At 32.0% G+C, this 17,041-nt stretch overlaps 1 protein-coding gene across 1 annotated transcript in view; it reads right to left on the bottom strand.

Annotated features, from left to right (window-relative positions):
• LOC137398027 (leucine-rich repeat and IQ domain-containing protein 4-like) overlaps positions 1-17,041 on the bottom strand; it is a 52,264-nt gene that overhangs the window by 25,968 nt on the left and 9,255 nt on the right. The window contains exon 5 of the mRNA XM_068084127.1: positions 12,900-13,042. Within this exon, the coding sequence (XP_067940228.1) occupies positions 12,900-13,042 (143 nt within the window). The remainder of the gene's footprint in view (positions 1-12,899; positions 13,043-17,041) is intronic.

The raw sequence follows: 17,041 nt of genomic DNA, 5'->3' as shown, positions 1-17,041 counted from the left end.
TAGCACTTTTAGAATATACTACAAACAACGCAGAGGAATTTTTTGTGGCATATGACTTCAATTGAAGAGTTCTCTGAAAATGCAACTTGTATTTGCCCATTTAATACTTTAAAATGTCAAAGGGAGCTCATAATGAAAGCAACTTTAATATAATTTCAAGATGCTCAAAGCGGTATGGATGATATGTTGACAAACATTAAAAGGTCACTCTGTACTATGGCTAGTAAGTATTTACATGTATTTAGATTTTGCATTGATGCTTTCAATTAGGTAGCGTAGGAAATCTATTTACATTAGCTAAACTACCAGCATGTGCAATACCCAGCTTTGTTTCCTATCCATCACAAACATTTTGCCAACGCTTATAATAATTCATTGCTCTTTTTAAATCTGATTTCTGAACCAAAGGTAGTTTTAGCGGTATAAGAACATATACTACTCTTCCTATGGGTCTACTCACTGTTTTGTAGCAGCAAAGGCCATTGTTTTTATAAGGTCTGTAAGAATTGTATTACTTATTTTGACTGCCATCGGTGCTCGTAGCAAATATAATTTCAGTACCACTAGCATCAATAAAATTATTATTACTTGTTTCGTAAAGTATTTAGAGCAAAACAATATTTTATGTGCACAACAAACATTTTTGCTGCAAGCTTACCAAAACAAACTAAAACGTTTATTTTTATGTTACATTTTAATTAAAGAGCATGTTCTATACAGTTATTGCTGTCAGTACTATGCAGTTATTGCTGTCAATGTTCTTTGTGCATTCTTGGCACACTTTTATGTTAAACTGCCAATGCATTAAACACTTTAGAAATAAAGTGTCCAAACAAGGATGCATAACATGAGATTTGTCACTGGCTTGTTTTGACCTATATCTAGCACTCTTTAGCCAAAGGTGTCTAGCTTTACTAAAATATTTGGTAGTGAAATTGTACATAAATTCATTGCCTGCATACACATCAATCATGATGCCTATGCTCTTATTATGTGTGTTCTACTATTGCCTGCTTAGCTAATTCACTTTCTACTTCTCAATAGCCTCAGCCTCCGAATGAAAGCTATTGTTGTTATTCCTATTCTTTGTAAATTTATAATGAAGGAGGTTGTGGTTGGGCAGCTCATTTGCTTTTCACTCTATTAGAAGTATTGCAGCACAATTATAACTGCAGTAATAAAATCTGCACAGAATTGCATAATGTGGTCTTATTCTCCAAGGTCTTCTCACTAGCAGAAATCACCTATGTACTTATGCAATTGTGGTTTGTGCTTAAAGTGACTCATTATCCTAATGTGGCATGGCTTGCTACCCCTTCTTGCATGCTAGTCAATTGATTAAATAGATTGTAAGAAACCAGTCAACCTCTCATTCCTACACAACCTAAAGACTCATCACATAAGTTCAACCTTCTAGCGAGATTGTAGCTGCTAAAACTTTTGCTTTTTTCATGCGTCTAGCCATTTAGGGTTTTGCAGCAGCAGAAGAACAGACTAAGCATGTCACAATTGGTATATTTGTTTGTCACAATTGTTTTATATTACTTTTGCCAATTTTGTCACTGAATTTATTGTACCATATTATGGTGAAAGTCCTCATGAAAAGTAGTTTACTTTGCCTCAATGCCAATGCAAAAGGTTAGAACGGTAGTGGCCTATTTTGATATTTAGGGCGAGCCACTTTAAATACTATTTCTAAGCAACTTACTCATGTCATCAAATTGCGACGGCAAACAACAATGCATAGGTTTTCGCAGCTATTTTCGATTTGGATTTTACTGCCTTAATTGCAGGATCGTAATATTGTCAAGTTAAAAAGGTCAAGAAACCCCAACTTTATAATGCTAAAAGAATGAAATTATATCTAATTTTCATAAAATGATAACTTTGTAATTATACACGAGGGTAGCTTTGTGAGATTAACCGACACACATCAAAATAATTATGGTAACATATAGCATGGTAGCCAGCAATTGATGAATATCTGTGACTCTATCGATGCTCCTAACTTTTGTTACTTTTTAAAAAGCATTAAAATAATTATGGATGCTTTTTATTCTGATTAGTAGTGTTAGCTGATTGATAGCACCAAACAGGCAGAATTATTAGTATACTATACTGCCCTGAGCAAGCAAAACGCCGTATCTTGATATTTGTAAATTGTTCAGCACAAGCACAAACGCGTTTTTGTCGAGCCTGGCATCAGTATTAGCAGTATTTTAGTTGTTTTTTTATTTATTATGGTGAGATATCCAACAATCTTTAGCAAAAAACGTTTTTCGTGAAACTTTAAAATCAAAGGAGTTATTTCACTTAGGGCATTTTGTTTGCTTAAATTGACAATTTACTAAGCTGGCACTAGGCAATCAAACGCCCTATCACAGCAGATAGGGCCTTTTGATTGCTTAATTGGACTGGTTTCTCATTGTTAGTTTGCCACAAGACCATTTGCCATGACTGGATTATCAAAGGATTACAAGTTTAAATTCTGATATTAATCCGCAATTAGTCAACAAAATGATATATGTTGCAATTCCTATTACTCATCCAGTCAACACATGGATTAAAGCCCTGTAATAGCCATATTCAACTCAAAAGTTAAGAGATGATCAAAGATCATGGTATCCTTCAAACCTGATGTTATGAAATGAAAGGAATAAGTAAAATAGTAGTTTAAAAAAGATCAAACGCTTTTATTGAAAATAATTTAAAACAAACAACTGAGTGCAATAATGTCAGTATTTTAAAAAAGCAAAACCTTCCAATGGACATGTAATTAAAACAAATTTTTCATCAACTCTCTGAGTCGGATTTTTAAATTGAGACTTTTGTCACTTAGATATCGTCCTGTCATAATAAATATATTATGATAAAAAATATAGCAATAAGATTGAGCACTTAGAAGTGCACTAGCTTGTATGAGCTGCCTTACAACAACCAATTATATATGCTTCAGTTTCGCTTCCCTTTGTTTATATACTCTTTGATTACGTAATGCTGTTCATAATGTCCAACTTTGTGCATGTTCAGGCCAATCAAAACGCTGTATCTGCAGATAGAGCGCTTTGATTGCCACTTTATGTGTGGTAAATGTGGATAGGGCGTTTTGCACATTGTGAAAAGTGCTATTTCTGGTGGTCTCAGATATATGAAATTTCGAGACATGTTAGATCTCAACCTAAATTACATTAAAGCACAAAAAAGTGAATTTTGAAAAACTTGTCAGATAGGGCATTTTGCTTGCTTAGGGCTGTATAAAGTTATGATAATGTATTATTTTCATTGTAGTTAACAAGTTGATGCATTTTAGTTGTAATTTGATACAGATTTAAACAAGAGGCTGAGTCATAAGTAAGTGACTGGAGTAAATGAAATCCTTTAAATTGTTGAAGCTTTAAAATCAATGTTTCAATTTTGTAGAAGAATATCGCATGAGATAAATTATTACTGCTTCATGGAATTTTAGTAATGGGAGGTATGGACACGGATTTGCTGAAAAATCTAAAAACATCAGGCATCTTTTCCATCAATTTTTAATCTGCATAACATCTGTTTCGGCTATTCAAATTGTTTTGCTTATTTTGGTAGAAACCTGGTCACCGCATCCAAGCACTATATCCACCAGATGGAAAATGGTACGAAGCACAGCTGGACGTTTTCTTGAAGGGGGTATGTTGCTGATTAACGGTTAATTTACACAAGAGCGCGCCACATTAATAAAAGTTTTATTTCACAAAGTTTATAAGAACTAAGATTACTGTAAAACCTTTGTTTGAATGCCATGGCACTGCAGTTTTTAACCCTTCTAATTATAGTGGCAAAAATTGTCGATTGCGCTTCATAGTATATGTTCAACTTTTATTAGCTTCAAATTCTATCTAAAACACTTTTGTTATAGATTTTATTTTTCGAACACGTTTAAAAATAGTACTATTCAAAAAACTTAATGCATTCCTACTTCGTGCATTGCTAAAGCTATGTGAAGCTACGATCACTTCGAAGCTCGAAAAACGATGCTTTGCCATGTTCCTTACTCTTACGAAACTATTACTTTGACCACCATTGGAGTCACTATTGGAGCTGCTACTTTTATTATATGTGTAATCACTAAAATCTGAATCGGTCATCAACAATCATCAATACTGTCATCAAAATAAGTAATTCTCTGTTTTTCAATTCTGGATGTACTTGCGAAAGCTATAATAGCACTAACTAATTTGAGAATCAGAAAGAATCTCAAATTAGTAAATCAAGAAACCTAAATGTTTCTTTTCAGGTTGAAAAGTCCTAAACAAAAATTTCAAATTGCTTTGTGAGTTTAGAGCAATTTTATAGGGAAATCTTCGGACAACACTGTCAATACCATAAAAAGTCTTGTACTACAACATAATATTATTATGCTTTACTATTTATCTTGAGGTGTTGACTGATGTTCTAAAAAAAGAATCAAGGAGATTGACCAACCAGAAGCTGAGATATAGCCAGCCAAACCCAAGTCTACCAAAAAACAAGCGTTTTGGTAATCATCATTATATGACGTATGAAATCGACTTGTGTGCCATTGGTCAATTAAACCAACTAATGTGCTCTCCTATAACAATCACGACCTTTTAATTGGTTTAATCCCTGGAAGTATAGAACAATCAAATTGGGCCTCACAATCACTGCTCTGAGAATTCCGAACCAGTCCCTCTGACGTGTAGATTAGTTTTAGCATAAAATGATTACACGCATCTATCATTTTGCAACATTTCGCTATCTTGCTAGTTCAGCTCAGTTTTGTTGTTCTCCCACTTAGCTTCCTTATTCAGACTCATCTTTAGCGCTGTTCATATTTTTTCAACTATAGCTAATAAATGGAATCAATTAAATCAATCATTAATCTCGGTTATCAATTTTACTTTTGTACAAATTATATTAGTTACATCATTTATTCCATACGCAGTTATATTATTATTTTGTATAATATACATTATGATTATTATATTAATCATAAAAATAATTACAGATAAGATAATAGATAAATAGAAAAATCAAATTAAAAACTATCGTTTTCTTTTCATACAGCAAGAGCAGCACGGTCAAGATATTCTTTTTTAAAATTATAGCTGTAGTGAACTTACCGTCTGTTAATAGTGACGATAGTCATGATAATCTACTGAATGCTGCAGTAGGTACACAGTAGAAAAATGATGAATGAACAAAAATCCACCATCCTATTTCTTATTCTAAACAAACTGCAAATCGCGGATGTCGCATGTAGACTATACACAGGCTGTTCGTTGAACAGAGGATCTTCGGAGCAGATCCGAAGAGATCGAGTTAAAATTTGAAGCACAATAGTAAAAATCTGCTCTTCTGTTTTGAAAAATCACGGCGAGGGGTTGTGGGCAAATGCCTTTACCACACAATGTTTGCTTGATTTTTTTGAGAAACCAGAGCTAGTCTGTAAATTCTTTACTATCGTGAGAAGCATTTCACATCTCGTAGCCTAAAACAATCATTATATGTAACAGTGGTAAGGGTGCGCAACACCGGCACATGACCAATAAGTCGATTTCATATGTCATATATCTCCGGATTTTTGAAGGGTTTTCCTCTGATTCGTTATTAGGTAGACCTGTGTTTGGCTGGCTATATCTCAGCTCCTAGTGGGTCAGTCTCCTTGATTCTTTTTTTAGAACATTAGTCAAAGCCTCAAGAAAACTAATAAAACATAATAATATTATGTTTTCTCTATTCTTTAAGCTATAGAATAATTAGCATTACAAATATTTGTATTTCTTTTTGAATGATTTGGTGAACTTTGATGATTCAAGACAATGAGTTTGGCGAATGATATATATAAGATGCTGCTGAAGTTGCGCAATGACTTGCTTTTAATAGTTTGTTAGAAATTCCACTCATGGCTTTTCATTGTTACCTCAAAATGTTGAAACCACCTGATAGGAAGGGTCAGAACACTACTAAAACTCATATTTGCTCAAACCTGAAATACAATAGGTTGCATATAAATTGCAATACAAAGACAAAACTGCAAAACTATTGGTAAAAACATAAATAGCAATATATATTATTATTTTTGGCCTTCGGTATTGGGCAGCATTTATGCGGTTTGTTTGCCGATGTTAACAAAAGTTTTACTAATAAGCTACATAATTTGCTAAATTACTGGTGTCAACTTTAAAAATTGAAACAAATGTAATGTTAGCACTTATAGAATATTCTACAAACAACGTAGAGAAATTTTTGTGGCATACGACTTCAATTGAATAGTTCCCTAAAATTGCAATTTGTATTTGCCCATTTTAGTACTTTGAAATGTCAAAGGAACTCATAATGAAATCCACTTTAATAGAATTTAAAGATGCTCAAAGCGGACGGATGCTATGTAGACCAACAATAAAAGGTCACTCCGTACTATGGCTAGTAAGTAGTTACATGTATTTAGATTTTGCATTGATGCTTTCAATTAGATAGTGTAGGAAATCTATTTACATTAGCTAAATTACCCTCATGTGCAAGACCCAGCTTTGTTTCCTAGCCATCACAACATTATGCCAATGCATATTATAATTCATTGCTTTGTTCAAAACTGATTTCTGAGCCAAAGGTAGTTTTAGCAGTATAAGAACATGTACTTCTTTTCCTATGGGTCTACTCACTGTTTTGTAGCAGCAAAGGCAATTGTTTTTTAAAAGGTCTGTAAGAATTTTATTACTTATTTTGATTTTCATTGGTGCTCGTAGCAAACATAATTTCAGTACAATTTGCATCAATAAAGTTATTACCACTTGTTTCGTAAAGTATTTGGAGCAAAATAATATTTTAGGTGCAAAATAAACATTTTTGCTGCAAGCTTACCAAAACAAAATAAAACATTTTTTATGTTACATTTTAATTAAACACCATGTTCTATTCAGTTATTGCTGTCAGTACTCTGGCCTATGCTGGTAAAACTAGTTACCAAACCAAATTTTAGTTTTTCCGCTCGCCGCTCCAGAGTATTTAATCAACTGAGCTAGTTTTTACAACAGACCTGTATTACAAGACAAAGAATGTTCATATTTATTTTGAATGATCAAAGTAAAACCTAATCCTCAATAATCCCATTTAACTAGTTATGCAAGCAAAATGTTGAGTAATTATGCCAGGTATTCTGCTGGATTAACTAAAAAAATCAGAAATTCACTACACAATAAGAAATAACTTTTTTGGGTCATTTTCCAAATTTAAGTGAATGTGTTTGAGTAGAATGTTTTATCAATTTCTTGACAGTTCAGGGCATTATTATTACTGGTAAAATGTGAATAATAGGACTCAGTATTACTATTGATCAATAAAACCACCCAAAGTCGAGAGATCTAAAGTTAGAAAAAATTTGGTGCCGTGCTAGGTTCAGCCCGACTGATCATCGCTAACAATAAATTGCAGTCAAAAAGAAGTTTTGAACAGCGAAAATGCCCTCAAGATAGAATGTTATTGTATTTTTATTGGCTCTCTATGTGACATTAATTTTTTCCCTGGGTTCTACATAGACACAATGGGCTTGTTTGGAATCTACCCAATTTATGGTGTTGTGGTATTGTGCCGGTTTTGCAACCTGACTCTCCAGGTTCCATCCCCGAGTGGGAAAATGTTTATACTTAACGTTCTAAGAGTGGCTTAAGATGAATAGAAAGAAATTGCTGTTATTGTATGTTAGATTGAGTAACTAAGTATGTTGTGCAAGTAAATCATATTATTACTGTAGATAATATGCACAGCAAGGAAAAATGTGTGAGTTTCATTTTAGCAATCACAGTAACTGAGTTGTGTCCATGCATTGTTTCCAACTAATTTTTTTAAGTTTTTGTATGCAGTGTAGCAGCGATATGTGACTGAATAAGAAACTATAACATAGATCATATTTATAAATATTGAGTTACATTATTTGTTTATTTTAGTGAGTAGAAAGTTATGCAGCCTAAAAGAAAATGGAGCGTTCAAAAAGCCATGATCGGATGATTTATGCAAACTACCAACAATGTCAGAGCTGTATACTGTTAAAAGAAATTGGTGTTTGAAAATTATAATGATGACTTATGCCCGAGCCCACAACTTACTCAAGAAGCTGCAAAATTAAACTGGCAGCAGGGTCTTCTTGTCGTTGAGGCTTTTGTAATATCGCATTAAACTTGACGTCTGAATAAATTTACTCCGTTTGGCGACTAAGCAACAACCATTCTATGGTACTTGACTAGTTGAATTTTTTGGTATCAAGCATGGTGGCTGTTGTTGTTTTATATACACATTTATGGAATCCTACCTTAAAGTTTAACATACTATACAATATGTAAGTTTTAACAACAATTAAGTTATTTCAGAAAAAAATACTTGGAAATGTGCAACAGAGGCCGGTTTGCCCACAACTCATGATCGCACCAATAGGCAAAAAGATATAGTAGATTCTATAGTAAAATGTTGTGAGTGTTTTTAGATAATTTTGTTACTTTTCTGATATGTCATAAGTCAGAGAAGTCATTATGCTTTTAAGTTGCTAAAAGAGAACAAGATTTTATGGCCTCTTAGCTAATGTGTGCAAGTTATGTTACCTTCTTAACATAGTACATAATCGATCATAGCCTTTTTGAAGTATGTACACTGTATACGTCATAGGTACCTCTAGAACCTATGTTTAAGTTAAATAGTTTTTTACAAATGTGAAAGGTATATCGCTATAAGATACAAGTTGTATAGTTTCATGCAACCTTCTGACTAGTACATAAATTATGTTTGTTAAGTAATAATAACAGATAAATAAGTTATAGCAACCTACTAAATGATATATAAATAGCAGCAACCTCTTAAATAATATACAACTCATAGCAGCCTCCTAACTGATATATAAATAGTAGCTACCAACTAAATGAAATTCAAATTATAGCAAACTCTTACGTGATCTATAAGTCATAGCAACATCCTAAATTCTATGTAACCCATAGCAACCTCTGCAATGATATGTAAGTTATAGCAACCTCCTAAATGATATATAAATAGCAGCAGCCTCCTAATTAATATATAATTCATAGCAGCCTACTAACTGATATATAAATAATTGCTATCAACTATGGAAAATTCAAATTATAGCAAGGTCTTAGATGATCTATAAGTCATAGCAACATCCTAAATTATATGTAACCCATAGCAACCTCTGCAATGATATGTAAGTTATTGCAACCTCCTAAATGATATATAAATAGCAGCAGCCTCCTAATTAATATATAATTCACAGCAGCCTACTAACTGATATACAAATAATTGCTATCAACTATGGAAAATTTAAATTATAGCAAGGTCTTAAGTGATCTATAAGTGATAGCAACATCCTAAATTATATGTAACTCATAGCAGCATCTGCAATGATATGTAAGTTATAGCAACCTCCTAAACGATATATAAATATCAGTAGCCTCCTAATTAATATATAATTCATAGCAGCCTCCTAACTGATATATAAATAATAGCTATAAACTATGAAAATTCAAATTATAGCAAGGTCTTAGGTGATCTATAAGTGATAGCATCATCCTAAATTATATGTAACTTATAGCAGCCTCTGCAATGATATGTAAGTTATAGCAACCTCCTAAATGATATATAAATATCAGCAGCCTCCTAATTAATATATAATTCATAGCAGTCTCCTAACTGATATATAAATAATAGATATCAACGATGGAAAATTCAAAATATAGCAAGGTCTTAGGTGATCCATAAGTGATAGCATCATCCTAAATTATATGTAACTCATAGCAGCCTCTGCAATGATATGTAAGTTATAGCAACCTCCTAAATAATATATAAATATCAGCAGCCTCCTAATTAATATATAATCCATAGCAGCCTCCTAACTGATATATAAATAATAGCTATAAACTATGAAAATTCAAATTATAGCAAGGTCTTAGGTGATCTATAAGTGATAGCATCATCCTAAATTATATGTAACTCATAGCAGCCTCTGCAATGATATGTAAGTTATAGCAACCTCCTAAATGATATATAAATATCAGCAGCCTCCTAATTAATATATAATTCATAGCAGCCTCCTAACTGATATATAAATAATAGCTATCAACTATGGAAAATTCAAATTATAGCAAGGTCTTAGGTGATCTACAAGTGATAGCAACATCTTAAATTAGATGTAACTCATAGCAGCCTCTGCAATGATATGTAAGTTATAGCAACCTCCTAAATAATATATAAATATCAGCAGCCTCCTAATTAATATATAATCCATAGCAGCCTCCTAACTGATATATAAATAATAGCTATCAACTATGGAAAATTCAAATTATAGCAAGGTCTTAGGTGATCTATAAGTGATAGCAACATCCTAAATTATATGTAACTCATTTCTGCCTCTGCAATGATATGTAAGTTATAGCAACCTCCTAAATGATATATAAATATCAGCAGCCTCCTAATTAATATATAATCCATAGCAGCCTCCTAACTGATATATACATAATACCTATCAACTATGGAAAATTCAAATTATAGCAAGGTCTTAGGTGATCTATAAGTGATAGCAACATCCTAAATTATATGTAACTCATAGCAGCCTCTGCAATGATATGTAAGTTATAGCAACCTCCAAAACAATTTATAAACAGCAGCAGCCTCCTAAATAATATATAACTTATAGCAGGCTCCTCACTGATATAACTTATAGATAATTGCTACCAACTATGTGAAATTCAAATTATAGCAATTTCTCAAGTGATCTATAAGTTATAGCAACATACTTTATTATATATAAATCAGAGCAGCCTCTAAAAGAAACAAGTTATAGCAAACTCCTAAATGATATAAGTTATGGCATCTTACTAAAGGGTATGTAAGCTATGCCATGCTATGTAATGTTTCCATTGTAACTATTACATAAGTTACAATGGTAACATTCTAATTTATGTGTAATTTGTAGCAATCTGCTAACTGGTAATCATTACTTTTGCTTACTCATTGAGGTTTGAATCATTTTACCTTCAAATTGATATGTAATTTACAACAACCATCTCAAGACATTCTCCAAGTTTTGACAGTTTTTCTAGTATGCATATATACAAAGTATGATAAGGCGATGAATATATATTGTATGATACCATATTCTCCTAAAATTCCCATAAAAATATATAGTAATTAGGAGGTGAATAAATATATATATATCTACAATGTAGATAAATTAGACCATATAGGAGGCTTACCCATATATATTTGCGTTAACTCCTAATCCCTTATATTCCGAAACCTCCTAACTGGTATATATTTATTCAACTCCTAACTCGGAAATATGGGTATATATATATGCATACAGTATATATATATATATATATATATATACATATAGTTATTTATACATATCTGTATATATATTTATCAAAGTATGTCCGTATGTATGCATTCCGGCTATTGCTTTTAAGTTCTTACAATAAAGAATCCGTACTTAAAGAAATTGGATCTACGAGCTTACCATTTGCAAATCCAATGTCCTACCCAATAGGCCACAGATAATGAGTTGATAGCTTGCCGATATAAGTCGCTTTATGAGAGCACATATCCAATAGTTTTGCACACCAGACAGGGCGATTGCATAGGTAATTTATTGTCATTAGCCAGTTTACTAAAATTACTATTGGCAATCTGATAAGTTAATAAGAAGTGGCAGGCAACTCTCATTACTGCTAATTGTTTATAAGCTGATTTTTAATACTTTGACCTTGCCGGGTAGGTCAGCTAGCTCAGCTTACTATATTTTAATTGACACACAAAAATCAATGCACTCGAAAGACAACATTGATGTTTTTGTTAATATTATTTTCTGTTTAGTGAAACCAGATTTGAAAAAAAAACTTTATTGTTTCTGCGGTTTGACTAAAACACCAAACTCCATTCTTTAAAATACTATATAGTAATTCGAAATAACATTTAGCAATCAGAATTATCTGAGCCCCCACTATTGATAACTATCACTTGAGAAAGACGTTTAGGGCGTCATTTGCAATCTTTTTGAACCAAAATTTAAAATTTTTGAAAACTCTAATATTGTGTTATAAATTTGGAGTTAAAAGAAAGCTAACTCTGGTTCACTCTTTTAACAAAATAATGAGCCAACATCGCAATCCTATTGTGAAAACTTTGGAGTTGATGTGCGAAATCCATTGTTCGAGATGTATGTTTTTGTAGAAGTGCTAAGACTAGCTGTTATAAAGACTGTCCTACAGTATGAAAAACGTGGGAGAGTAAAGGTAGTGAATTTTTTTTTATTTTTCCAGCAGCTACAACATCTCAAAAAGACCAGGAAAGGCCATTTCATCTAACATGAAATATTGCAAGCACACTCAGTCTGTTGAAACCATACATTTATGATTAGATTAGGTAATGGTAAACATTGAACGCAGTCAAATCTAAAGCTTTGCATTTAATCAATATTCCTTTTTAACTTTTAAGCAACATCTATGGTGGTGAAGACTTGAAGCAATGTGCAGTAGCAGTGAAATTACAGTAAAAGGCGCTAGAAGTACCATAAGCGTCAGCTAATCCACATTATCAAACTTTTACTAATTTATCGCTGCAGCAAACCTGAAGGTTCTATGGTTGTTCATTGTACATTCAAATTATATATGAGTTGTTGGTTTTAGAGTATTATGGAATTTAATGCTCGATAGACAGCAGAGAACCATTTGCATTAGGAGCACAGTTGCATGATCAGTAAATTCCTAGTATGCATTGTAATTGTAATACATTGCAAAATTAATGGATACTGTAAAGTATTGATGCAGTGAACTTACAATGTGTAACAACTTTGTCTGATAGAGTAGCTAAAAGTGGCTGATAAGGAGGCTGAGCAATACCTCTGGTGGTGCTGTGTTTTGAAAAGTCAGAATCCCTGATGTCAATAGAAGTATGTCTTGGCAAACTCCTGAGAACTGAGGGATACTCTTCAAAGTAGTTTTTTCTCAGCCGAAGTTGTCTCAGTTTCTTCAGCCTTTTAAAACTACAAACAAATGTTTCATCCTTACTTTAGTCTTGGTATGTATACTCTTAATATTTTAGTAAGACTATCCCTTTTAACAAGTTCTGTGGGCTAGTTTGACCAGTAAAATGGGATATCAAAATATATTATATTAATTAAACTAGCATGTTATAATTAGTTGGATTTGTCCATTAAAACTTTTTTATACTATAAAAGTTGTTAGTTTTTTGTATTGTATTTTAACTTTTTCTGCTCAGTGTCGATGGCCTGCAGCTAAGTATTTTAAAATGAATTTGCTTCGCTTACCCAAATAACATGAAAAGAGTGTATTATGTACCATACATGTTCCAATTATTATGAGTATATATTCGTGTAGAATTTTTTTATATAATTCCAAAGTATAAAAGCTAGGATGATATTACATTTTTGTGCTGTTGTTGACTTCATTTGATTTGACAAATGACCCTGACATATGGATATTTTATGTAGTAAACTGGAAAAATTTTTTCAAAAAACTAAAGACCTGTGGTGAATATTTAAAAGGAACTCAAACGTTTTACAAACCACACACAGCAGAGTTTAAAACAATATGATCTACAAGAAAGCAGATGGGAAAAAATAAAATGACATTCCCAATTTGATATAATAGTTTTTATATGAAACAAACTACTTGCATTAAAATATATTTTTATGGATAGTAAATGCGGCTTTAAAAAATATTTTTATGAGATGTACAGTTTGAAGTAAATGGCTATGAGTTATATTACTCATCTTGTTGCATTTGTGGTGCCTATTCTCAATTTAAAAAAAAGAAAAACTATTCACACGTCTAGGTGTTGAGATAATTATAATATAATTGGCATTGACACAATTTTTTAAGTGTTGTAAAAACCAAGCATAATTCATTTTTATTAAAGGAAGAAGAAACATGCATAAATGGTGTTGCGTGCATGAATAGTTTAGTAACAATAAAAGTTGGTAGTGATGGTAAGAAATATAAACAAATCTTAGACTAGAGATGAGCATTTTTAATTTTATGATAATTATAACGACAAAATTTGTTGATTAAAGGAAATTGGGGTGAAAATCTTTTGAAAATTTTATGTTTATTGCAAAAAATGATTTTCTGTAAACTGATACAAATATTGAGAAAAAAAGAGTCATTCAGTTTGTTTTGTAAAAAGAATTAAAAATGAAAACAGCTGAAGAGAACTACACCAAAGTAGCTCCGACTACAGAAATCTTATCTATGAACATTAGCAAATAATTCACTTTATCAAAAGCTTTGCATGTATTATCATCAATAATACCTTGACTGTCTAGTACACTGTGAGAGGTTATCAGGTGTGCCGATAAGGATGTAGGATCTGCGTTATGATTCTAGGATGTGGTTATCACTAAATTTATTTGTGCTAGGTAATGTGCTATTACTGTAAAACCTGTATTGGAACAATACCTTTATTTGAAGGCCACCTCTATTTGATCACCACTATAGGAAATTGGTTAAAAAGTAGAATTCCACCTTGTATTTGAAGGCAACTTTTATTTGAAGGCCACATATATTTGAGCAACACTGACATTCAGCTAATTGGTAAAAAAGATGCCTAACTAGGCATGTTGTACTAGAAGAGCAGTGAAATTTTGCACTATTAAACTCATTGAATCGCATCAAACACAGGAATAAACGCACCTGGATCATGGTGCCAAGCGATTGAGTCTACTACATTGAGTCCTGGGCACTCAATTAAACTGCTCTTACCTATAAGTTGTGTGTTAAACATCTTCTAGGCACCACAAGAGAGCATCTATAAACTTTGGCAGACATGTCAAGGACGTACCAACCCATATACCCAAATCATCAAGTCGATCAAGGAATGTGTGTTGACCATGGCTCTAGATGACTCTGAGTATAACACTATTTATTGTTTCAGGTCAGACGGTGCTAAATAGTTTTTCATATGTGTGAAAATATCAGACCGAGTTAAAAAAGGAAATACTCCAAATAAAACATTAGATAAAGTTAATAATTATGTCAATTGGGTCGCTTTCAACATTTCAAAGCATTATTACAGTGCACCCTTAGGATACGATTATCCTGATATACGATTTTGTCACCTTACAAAGTGAAACGGGATGATTTTTACCTCACCAAACAAATCCTATTTAATCATACGAATATAACAACATTTTTTCAGAAGTTCACATTTTGCGGCTGTTGTGCTTATTACCTATGTTAAAATTACAAAGACACCATGATCCTGCTTGTTAAAAAAATTCACACAACACCTGAAAGAAAGACGATGACCGATTGTTCACAATTAGGCTTTTCCCGATGTTTTGTGTGTGTGTGTGTGCATGCATGTGTATGTGCTTAGTAAGATAAACTTATTTATAGTGAATTCAAAGTTCATGTTATATGTATGTCTGTCTTGGAAGTAAGAACTGTCAACGGTACGCCCTTTGCCACATATTGCAATTTAAAATTTCAATGCCGATCATAACCAATAAATACACTAAATACAACAACGCAACTGTGGATAACTACAATTACTAAAGTTAACATGCTTTTTGTAGCTAATTTTTAATATGTACACCACTTATATAAATTTTTGACAATTTTTACCAGAGGATGTTGGCATTATATAATTATTACAGTTTCTTTACCCCCACATACAATTTTTCACAATAAGATGCTAACACTGAAACCGATCAAAATCATATCTTGAGGGTGAATTGTACTTTGAGTAAAACAATTCACAAGTACATTTATTGATTATTTCCATGGTATCACTTTCAACATTTTAAGAAAAGCCGTGAATCTTTTCGAATATTAAAACATACTTCGATACGCTATAGCATTGGCTGAAATTCCATAATGCGGCATTCCCAAAGAGTATTTTCATTCTTCACCACAAAGCGTCTACTTTTCAGATCAGATTTTAAATCACATCATAGATAAATCTGGAGACAATTGATATGTTTTATATTTTGGTGACTGAATCAGAGTGCAGTTCCAATGATTGTGATCATCGATCTTTTCAGGTACACCGCCACTAAAACCGTGGCAACACTACAGCAATGAAAAATAACTAACTGTCATTGATGCAACCATGTTATTATTATTATTATCATTTGTGGACATTTTTATACTGATAACTTTCTATTAAGAGTTCATAAAAACCGAACATAATGAATGTCAAAGTGGTGGTCAATTAGTGGTTGCGTTTGATTGTATGATGATATTGTATTTTTTAACTTTTTTCTCATAGTGGTATTCTATCAGATGTAGTGTATAAATAAAAATAATATTCAAATACAGGTTTTACATTAGTTTATATTCAGGTTTTATATCAGTAAATCTTTAAACGTTTGTTTACAGATTCACTGTTTCAAAAAAAGTTTACTGAAAAACTTGTTTGCTAAAAACTAAAAACATTAGTTATTTTTTAGTTTATTTTGGTTTTTTATTTAAATTTGTTTCATATGATCAAAGTTATATTTTAATTCATTTATATAGTTCATTAGCATCATATTGCCTATTTTAATGATATTAGAATAGGCAATACAATACAATACAGTCTAACAAGACAATTTAGTTACTGTTACAACATGAACTCTTTTGATAGATTTTAAATGGGCAGAAGTGTTAACTATAACAGGAAAATTATTATTTCATTAGTTCATGGTAAGATTTTACTTTTCTGGTAAAGTGATTTGCATTCAGAACAAAGCTACCTAGAAATACAGCGAAAATATCAGCTTAAAAAAATGCATACCTTTTACATGTCACAAGCTGCAACCCATTTAACAAAGCAGTTCCTCTTTGAAAATCAGTCTTTTGAATGACCTTTTATATTGCTGTAGATGACAACTTGATAAATATTCAGTTTCATAAACCAAATTGAATAATTTGAGCACTCAATTATTTTCGGTCATTAAAACTTTGACAGTTAGATTTAAAATTAGGAAAGTCAAATCCAGTGTATTCTCCTAACATAGACATGCTTGCTTCAAAATAAA

The sequence above is a fragment of the Watersipora subatra genome, chromosome 6 (assembly GCF_963576615.1).
Source record: "Watersipora subatra chromosome 6, tzWatSuba1.1, whole genome shotgun sequence".
Classification (NCBI taxonomy): Eukaryota; Metazoa; Bryozoa; class Gymnolaemata; order Cheilostomatida; family Watersiporidae; genus Watersipora; species Watersipora subatra.
This window is presented reverse-complemented; position numbering and strand designations above follow the sequence as displayed.